This window comes from Eurypyga helias, unplaced genomic scaffold, assembly GCF_000690775.1.
Source record: "Eurypyga helias isolate BGI_N326 unplaced genomic scaffold, ASM69077v1 Scaffold48817, whole genome shotgun sequence".
Taxonomy (NCBI): Eukaryota; Metazoa; Chordata; class Aves; order Eurypygiformes; family Eurypygidae; genus Eurypyga; species Eurypyga helias.
The window spans coordinates 1-9,731 of record NW_010263329.1 but is presented as its reverse complement, the minus strand read 5'-3'; the positions used below and the strand labels follow the sequence as shown (position 1 = coordinate 9,731).

Here is a 9,731-nt window from a genome sequence, read left to right as displayed (position 1 = left end):
CGGCAGCCCCGGCCGCGCTGGGGCCGGCACTGTGCGTGCGGGCCGGCTGCGGGGCGAGAAGGGAACACGCAAGTGATGGCAACTTCGGAGTGACGGTAAATTCCTGAGAGGACGGGGGCTGTCTCCCCTGCTGATGCCACAGGGGCTGGGAACCCGCTGCCACCCGCTGCATCCCACCACGGCTGGCACAGGGCAAACGCAGGTCTGTGTGCCAGGGGCGTGCAGGGATGCGTCACGCTGCGAACTGGGCCCTTGTACGACAGCATTCACCTCGCACCGCTCGACCTCCGCCTGCTTTCCAAGAGGATCCTGTCAGTCTCTGCGCAGCGCTGCGAGATGATGCCTGCCTGGCCGCGAAGCGCAGAGGAGGACACCGCTGCGGGCATTCTCACAGTCAGGCTATGCTCCTCTCTCCCTGGTCCCTGTCATTCCAGATTTCCACGCAAGCAGAGAACTAAGGAAGTTCAGGCTGAACTAAGGCCTTTCCCGGCAGCGTGTCACAGCTGTGTGACTGGGGAAGGTGACAGCTGGCTGAGTACAGGGACTCTGGCAGATAAAGCGGCTGAACCACTCAGAGCAAAGTCACCCCCTGTCAAACCCACCTCGGCTCAGCTGACACCTTGTTATCAGCGCTGGGCCAGAGCGCTCGTCCCTCACGCACAAATCCTTGGGAAGAGCCCCAGGAACCTCAGGGAGAGGGAATGCGAGGATCAGTTGCTCTTGTGTAAAGGATCAGTTCAAAGGGTGGTGAAAAGTTTTGGATACTGAGTCTGGAGCTCACTGACTGGATAAATTGCCAACAGGTACACTTCCCGGTGCATCCTTTTCTACCACTTTGCCAAGACTTCTGCTCTGAGAACCCCTGAGGAGCAGGGATTACCGTTAGGCTGGTCAGTCTGCCAGAGCCTGGCAAACAAGCTGCATCTCGGCACGAGGTTCCGAGTTCGCTGCACCACACACCTATTTGCAGAGTCACTGCTCAGACTGAGAAACTGCACAATAAGGTTTTTTTCAGTTTCTCGCCCAGAACAGGGAGAGGGGCTGCGTACGCACACGCTCCAGCTCCCCCGCCGTCCAGTTCAGCCCCTGGAGCTCCTGCGCGCAGCACCGACACGCCGAGATGAAGGCTCACAGGGCATCAGGGCAGGTGCTTGAGTTCATGGTGGACTCCTTCAGTGCAAAGAAAACTTAAATGTTAAGGGAGTGGAGAAAGCAGCTCTGCACAGGTAATAGCCCGTTTGATTCTTCAACACGGTTACACGTCCCTGCGATCAGTGAGGAGAGTTCATTGATCTCGGTGGTGGGTAGCAGGATGAGCAGTGTGGGTTCACTTTGCTCCTTTATTTCTGGCTCAGTGGATCCATTAGTCCTATTTGGACTTCAAAGACCTTTTCATGTACCTCCTGGAAACGCTCCTTCCTCCAGTTTTTCTCCAGTTTGCTGGCTGCACTGTGCAGCCCACACAACCAGAGATACTTTTATCTGGTCGTGCTGTATGTCACTCGGTTGCATTATTCCTGGCTCTAGGCTAGTGCTTCTAGCACTGTATTTTCATTTGGCTCCATCACCTCCAAGGCTGTCTTTCCCCCCTGTACTTCCCCTACTGGCTTTTTGGAAATGGGAACAACACAGAAAAAATGCAGTAGGTTTTCCAATGTAGTTCTTAATCGTTTAGAAAATATCTCAGGACGTGTATCCGGTTTTTAAACATTCCCTCACATTTTGCGTATTCCAGCTTCATTTTACTCTAGAAATCACAGGCTCCCATCTATTTCCAAACAGCCCCTGGCAAGAATTGAGGAAATTCATAGAATCATAGAATGGTTTGGGTTGGAGGGGACCTTAAAAACCAGAACAGCACATAAAACTGTTGCTGGAGGTGTGACCCCCCTCTTCGTATTCAGGTGAAAGGGGAGCGGGCCCCAAGCAGACCTTGCACCGCGGCAGGCAAAACCTTTGCGCAACCAGTTGGGTTTTGGCAGGTAGCTCTTGGGGCTCAGTTCGGGAACCAGGCGAGATCCAATGACACAAAAGAACAAAACTGGGGAGGCCGAGGGGCAGCAAAAGGCAAAGTACAAGTACGAGATGCCAGATTTCCATGATTTAGAGTGAATCCCAGCAAGGCAGACTACTCTGTTGTACAGCTCTGTGACCATCCAGGGCGTTACTGGGGGGGTGTTGCTTTGTCCTGCACGCAGAGAAACGCCCCCGGTCACTGCACACACAGCTTCACAGGGAGAGCGAACCTACAGTTCCGGTGGGCTTAGAGCACAGAGACCCTGCGGGTGCCAGGCAGCAGCCGGTCTGTGCGTTTATCCTTTGGGACACAGGCAGTGGTGGAGCACTGGACAACGACCTCTCAACATAGTTCCAACTTGTTTCTGAAGGCAGCCATCCTTGCAGAGCACACAATGGGTGACGTGTAAGGAACTCGTGCCTTATTCAAACAAGCAGAAAATTGGCTCAGGACTCTCTTACACGGAGCTCTTGAGCTGCAAGTATCATCAATAAGGGGAAAAAAAAAAAAAAGAGGCACTATTTACTTTGGCTTACGCAATGGTTCTGCATGCACAGCAGCCCTCTCGAGACCCTGCACGGAGCTGCGTGGCAAGGGCTCTGCTTCCAAGCCCAGTCTGCCGTCTTTCAAGAGCAGCACTTCAGAGATTAGCTTCTTGGTCTCGATGGTTTCTCCACTCTGCTTCCATTGAAGAGAAGCTGCGTGAGGAATGGGTTACGCTGGTAGGAGGAGATTCGCTCTCTACAAGAAAGGGCAAACTTTGAGGTGGGGAACGTGGAAGTTGGCAAAATACAGACACGCTAACAAGAGAGCGCGCAGGGAGGTTGGGCAGCCTCGGTGAGGCAGCAAGGGCGGCCCTGTTTCATTCCAGCAGTGCAGGAGCCCGGCTGTGGTGAGCTGCGGGTTACGAACAGAGGAAGTGGTTGGCGGTGCAGCGTAAACAGGCCGTTTGCTGCAGGCCAGCTGTGCAGCAGAGCAGCGGTGTGGTGCCTACCTGCGTTCTGCCCTGGCACCAGCCATGCAGGGCGAGAAGAAAGCTGCTGTCACTGAGTTTGCTGCCTGGAGTGCAGCAGGCTCTCCTCAACAAACTTGCCAATAAAACATCCGGTATGAAGACAAATATTCTCTGCCTGTGTGTGCACTGAAACTGAAAGAGTTTTGGGGCAAATCTCTTCCCCCCCCGACATTTAGGATTTCCTGCCGGCTGGAAGAACGGAAAGTAAAAGGGACCGGCCTGCTTGGGTGCTTTAGCTCAGCCCAGGGGGACATGCGCTGCAAGCTGCCATTCGTGGTGCCCTTTGAACTAAAGGGCAGGTTTACTCAGGAAACAAACACGAAAGGGGCAGCTGGTTCGTTCCCCAGAAGCACCGGATCCAGCTGTAAGGATGTGTGAGACTGGTTTGAGCAGCTGCTTTCACCTTTTCCGAGTACTGTAACGACTTGCATGAAGATGACGGACACCTCAGACCAAGCGTACTAGGGGACCATCTCTGTGGATGATGTAAACCACCCAGCAGAGACAAACGGGCTTCCAGATACAACCAGAGCCTGACAGGGAAGGAAAAAACATGAAGAGTTCTGCAAACTGGAACCCTCCTCATGGCTCATGCTGGGAAATGGGAGGTCACAGGGACAGGAGAGAATGGGAAGGCAGGAAGGGTACAAAGGGACACAGACAAGAGGTTGGGAAAGCTTCTGCACAGGTGTGGAGGATGAATCCGGGTCTGCTTCCTTCCAAATCCCGATTGCAAATCCAAACAGAGCTACAACACGTGGTAAGTGTAACCATTAACTTTACTGGAGAATCTGACGTGACAGAAGAGCAGTGGAACATTAACTGCATTTGAGACATTACTCAGCTCACATACTGTGTGCTCCACTCACCCCAGGGCTGGCCAGCACAGCTCCCTCTGCCACCCAGTCACGGCAGCACTCAGCCCTGGGGAGAGCCTGGCTTGGACAGGCTCCATCGAGCAGACAGAGGTCCTCCAGGGAAAGGACAAGAGCACCGACGTGGTTTGCAGAGGGAGACGGTGTGGTTGGCAGGAGCTTCACCTAGAAAAGCAGCTTTTCTCAACTGCGCAGGCTGTTCTCGCATGAGCCTGTGGTTGAGGATCTTTATTCACAGGACTAATCCCATCCCTCCCACAAGCTGGATGCCTCACTTGGGTACCTGCACAGCTCCCCTGCTCCTGGCCAATCTGTCTCTTTGCTCCCGCAGGGGCTCTGAGAGCACCCTGGCAGGTCCCCACCAAGGGCTGGGTCCTGAGCCATCCCTGTACTAAACAGCAAAAATCTTTCCACGGAGCATGTTGGAAACTGAAAGCCATTTTCAGTATTTTTCCCTGTTTCAGACAGATCTGCTCTGCAATACCCTCAGGAAACCTTTGCCCTTCCCATAGTGCTGTGACCTGTAAAACTCAAAACAGGGATGGGAAGAGCAGTTCTGACTGGCCCCAGCTCCCAGATGGACCAAATCACTTCTATCCTCAAGACCTAGCGGAGTTGGAGCAAGAAAGAAAAGCCTGTAGGGCTACAGCTCACACTCCTGTAGTGGACAAGAGGGGAAAGCAGCTCACTGCAGTCTAAGATGTAGTTTTATTCCCTTCTAAGTTGCGGAAAGGCTGAAATTGAAGTGCATTTTGTGGAATGGTGTTTCCTTATAGTTTTTAGAAGAAGTGCTGAAAGACTACAAAAAGCCTGCACAAAATAATCCATTTTACTTAGGGTAATTACCCCCGAATTACCCTCTAATTCTGGCTGGCCTGCTTGAGGAGCTGGTGCTTGAAATGCTCCAGCAGTTCGGGTGCAATCTTATCAGCGGTGAGGTTCTTGGCATTCAAGATCCCTTCATGGGCTTCCCGGAAGAGCTGCTTCCCCACCGCTTCTTCCACCCGCCTGCGCCACTCTGCTAACTTGGGCCGCTCCTCAAAGAGGTCGTAGCCAGCACCGACAGGCTGCAGAGAGAGCAGGAGAACCTGGGAGTGAGTCAAACGGCGCATGTGCCAGCGATGGGACCAGACTGAAGCTGGGATGTGCTCTTGGCTCAAGGCAGCAGCCAGTCGTCACGTTAGGTGGAGTTCATCTTTGGTCGTTAGCTCGCAGGAAGCAAGCGGCGTCATCCTCAGCCGCTGCTGTCCCCTGGGACGTGCAGCAAAAGAGCACTGCCGTGGCTAACCCAAGAGGTGCCTAATGCAGAACACAGAGGTTCGTGCACACCAACACATCGCTTCCAAATATCTGTACTTTCTCTGCCCGGTTTGTAATTTTTTGGGGGGAATTTTGTCCATCCATCTATAGACAGAACCGTCTCACCCAAGTAGGTGTTACCAGGCAAGCTCGCTTACGGCCAACGTCAAAAAGGAACAAGATTGAACTTCACTAAAGGGTTAACTCCACTAAAGGGGAGAACGATCTGGATTAAAGAGGTGGTAGGAGTCACACCTTGGCCTAGCCTGCCCACAGCCCAGCATACACATCCAGCAGGTTGGGGTTGATGCTCACCTGCATGAGCTCCACCAGTGCTACCAGGTCTGCCAGGGAGATCTCGCTGCCTGCGATGAAGGGCTTGTCCTGCAGGAACTTCTCCTCAAACTGCTTCAGGACAACGTTCAGCTCTTCAGTGACACCTTCCAGCTTCTCTGGAGGAAGCGGCTGGCCTGTGAGGAGAGGCAGCAGCACCTGGCAGGGAGAAAAGTTACTTTTTACTTGTTTTCCTTCAGACTTAGTCCAGGCGGTCTCACTGCTGGCTTCTGAGGATCCCTCACCAGCCATGCACGAGCACTACTGGTGCTGCTCATCTGCTTGGGCACAGTAACGCTGATGTCAGTCATTGCTTCCCGCCTGTCCTCGTCTCCTCCCAAGAAAAGCTGAAAGGTCAACGATGAGAGTCTCCTCTCGAGGCAAGGCTGCATCATCTGCAAGCAATTGCAGCTTGTTTTCCAATGGGAGGTTCATTCTTTCCACGAAGTTGGGCAGCAGGCAGTGAGCTGTGTTGGGCGTGGGCTGCTCACCCAGAGCGGGTTTGCTCTGGACAGCATCTAGGAGGGACAGCAGTCCCACTGACCTCAGCGTGTAACAGGACCGTGCCTGCAGTGTGAAGGATTTGGGCCACTTCTCTTAGGCTCGGCTGAGCAGCCAAGTCAATTCCTGTCACCCAGCTCGTACGTTTGCTTAGAAAGGCCCTGTACACAGGAGGCGCTTCCTGGGCCGGAGCACTCGCAGCTCTTCGCAAGTGGTTTTTGCTATATAATGGCCTTACCTTCGTTAAGAACAGCTTGCTCCCCTTCCCGCGGATGTTGACGTGCTGCCAGGACAGGTACTCGTCAACCCTCGCCCTCTTCTGCAGGTCAGATGGGTACCAGTGATCAGGGGTCTTGAATTTCCGTGCCAGGTACAGGAGGATTGCAATGCTGCCCGGAGAGCAAGACAGACCGGTGAGCTGATCCCCTCTGATTAAAGCACCTTCTTCCCCCTGATGTTGCACTGCCGGACCGGCCGCCATGCAAACCTGCTCCGAGCTGGGCGTAAGCGCCGGCGAGGCACAGCTCAGCAGCATGTCCGTGCTGGCCTGACCGCCTGCTTGTGCGCAGCCATCACCTGAAACAGCAGCCCAGCGAGGCAGGCGGGAGCGCTCCTGAGCAAACAGGAGCCACGGAATGAGTTTACACCAAACCTGAGCTCTGTATTGCCTGGCCATGCAGCAGCGGGTGCCTTGTCCCAGATTTACTGCCCTGAACACAGCTCCAGCGGAAGACTGAGAGCAGGAGGGCACCCGGACGGGTAGTCGGGCTTAGCCTACACGCACGCGAGCTCCCAGCAGTGGCTCACAGATTTGAGCTGTTTACGCGAGAAAGCTTCTCCAGAAGCATGAGTTTATTTTACGGACAAGTGGAACAGATAGGAAGGAGCAAACGACTTCCTGGGCTGGAGTCCCAGAGACTGAGCAGTGCACTGGCAGAACCCAAGCATCGGGATAAACAATACTGCAGAAGGGGTTTGAGCTTATCTGAGCCTCACCTCTCTGCTAAGGTGAAAGAACCATCCTTTAGCGCGGGCACCTTCATTAGGACATTCACCTTCCGGAACTCCTCCGTCCTGTGCTGCCCTGAGGAAGGAAATGAGGAGTTTAACTTGGCAGTGATGCTCAGGACCTGTCTGCAAACACCTGAGGAGCCAGTGGGGACCATCTGGCCTCAAGTTCCTGGGTTTGACTGTACAAGTAGGGTCTTGTTTAAGCTTAGAAGCAAACAAGAAGTGCCATAGGGTGAATATGGGGTTTGCCCTATGACGTCAGCTTACTTGCTTATTGCCTGCATGCCAGAACAACCTCTTGACAAAGGTCAGAATGGTTAAGAGTCCTTTCATACCAACAGCGCTTGTCAACTCAGGGCTCTATCAGCTCTTAAGTTTGTGCCTGGAGGTACCTGTCCTGTACAGACCCAAAGCAAACGCCGAGCTCCCCACAAAAGAGATCTCGTTAGCAGAAACATGAACCATAAGGACAGTGAGAAGCAAGGGAGTTTTTGTTTTTCCTGGAAGACAATGTAATTTATATTCAAGTCTTTTTAGTCCTCAGACGAAAATAGATTTTTGTGATTCCATGTAAAACCACGGGTACATTATTACAGATCTGTCAATCAGCTCCTTATGTGGATTTTGCATATCCTTTATCACAGCAAATAAGGTTTTGAGTTTTCTTTTAAGCTGCCTTTGAGCCCTCTGAAAGATAGGCAGAGTGAACCTGGCAGGAGATGCTTTGTTCATCCGAGGTCTCAGCATGCTCCTTTACGTTTGAATCCAGCCCCAGAAGCCTTGTTTTATGTGACTCGTTTGTGCCAGCCTTTTCCAGCCCCTGGCTTCAGTCCTACGCGCGTACCTATACAGCCACATTTCTCTAACGTCTAACCCTGTGCCGTGTCCTGCTGTGCGAGTCACCTGAGAATCTCTGTGCCAGAGGAGACCCTCTGGAAATGGTTTTACTTTCCCGGTACTTGGCAAAACCCCTGTCACTTAGCTCACAGCCCATTTCCCCTCCCCTTTCAATCAGACACTGGGATTTCCTACATGTGGTGTGCAGATTCCAGATCCTTGGGGGTCCCTGGAGCATCGTGTGATTTCTATCCGCTCTCGCTCTTTCCACCCGTTTCCCCGAGACCCACCCTACCAGGGACCTGAGAGCTTTTCTGGGGGGACACGTTTAACCCGCCAGCTCAGACTTGAGTGTATGTTCCCTCACCTGGTCCTTACCTACCGTGTCGTGACAGGTCCTTGGACCGTCTCCCCGAGGGAGTGCTCACTCAGGGCCAGTGTGCCCACACCAGCCTGCCGAGCAGCTGGATGCCCAGCTAACCCAGCTGCAGGCACCAGCAGTGCTTCCCCACGGCGTGGGAGCTGAGCACATGCTGCAGGAATGGGATGAACCTCTAGCATTCCGTGGGCCAAGTTACCCATCTTAAATTCACTGACCAAAAGCAAATGCTGATGGCACGGGGCACAGATCACAGAGAAACTCTACCTTTCTCTCAGCTCCCCGATACCTGCATTGCTGTTGTTCCCCCTGACGCTCTCATCACCTGCCTGCCAGTCTCCTCTCCTTTGCGTGAGTGTCTCACAACAGTTGACTTATTGGGAAAGAAGGGGAAGGACACTAGATGAGCCTGCCCCCAGCTACAAACAACAGCAAGCGTTTTCCTACCGAGACGGGTCGGAAGGCGGCTGCGGTAGGCTGCAGTCAACGCACAGCTAAGGTGTGTGGGGAACACCCAGAGACTAACCCACAACACGCCTGAGGTTTCTTTGAGTCACAGGCTGGAGCCTCTTTTGTTCCTTTATCAACTTCAGCCCCAACAGCCTTCTCGTCTTCCCTTGGTTTTAAGCGTTACCTACCAAGGCGTTTTTATGCCCGTTCCCGTAACGTCACCTCCAGCAGAGCTCTGGGAAGGCTGAAGGACAGCTTTTACCAGCTCCACTTACAAAGATACAGATCTTTGGGCATCCTTTGGTGAAACCACGATACCTCTTGGGCTGTTTCCTACTAATTACCTGTTGGTTTTAATAGGCACTAAACCACCTTCTCTTTTTATCTCAGCGTTCAGACTCCCGACGGCCGCGCTGCCTCGCCTCACCGACCGCGCTGTCGTTGCAAGCCTGACCTCAACCCTCTCGAAATAACTTGCCCACGAACAGCTCGACCGGATGAACGCCCCCCCACCAGCCATCCTGCCCTACCTGTACAAGGGGAGACATCAGCAGGCCCTGTGCCTGGGGGTCCTTCCCGAGGGGCTGTTAGCCCCTGCTAGGAGGAGAAAATCAGCCCTGCAGCAAGCGCTGATGCTTGCTGGGGCGCAGTTTTCTCAGGAAGTTGAATGAGGGAAGCAGAAGCACCCACCTCAGCTGTCCTCGCCCCTACGTGAACGTCCCAGTCTCTCTGGCGTTTTGTTTCCCACCCAACTGGGCAACGGCCTCCGATCCAGCGCACCCCGAGCTGCTTCTCAGAGAAACGGCGACAGACCCACGTTCTGCCGGGCCGGGGCCCATATAAAAGACAGCACACGCTTCTGCAGAGCCTCTTTATGGCAGAGGAGCGCAGGCACCGAGGCCGCTGCTTAAAAATCAGGGTTTCTGTCGAAAATCAGCTCTTGTTTTCGCCTGGGCGTCGGGAGCCTCCGCAGCTGGAGGCCCAGCCCGCCCTCCCGCAGCACCTCGCACCCCG

The 9,731-nt window shown here is 53.8% G+C and overlaps 1 protein-coding gene across 1 annotated transcript; it reads right to left on the bottom strand.

The window, feature by feature from the left end:
• Window positions 1–4,767: 4,767 nt before the first annotated feature.
• On the bottom strand, window positions 4,768–7,174 carry LOC104504013 (glutathione S-transferase theta-1-like; the record flags this gene model as incomplete). Its single annotated transcript, XM_010155984.1, is given in 5 exon segments — window positions 4,768–4,974; window positions 5,522–5,698; window positions 6,279–6,429; window positions 7,037–7,137; window positions 7,139–7,174. Coding segments are annotated over 5 exon segments (672 nt in total), but the record flags the coding sequence as incomplete, so codon positions are not given.
• Between the last annotated feature and the right edge of the window lie 2,557 nt (window positions 7,175–9,731).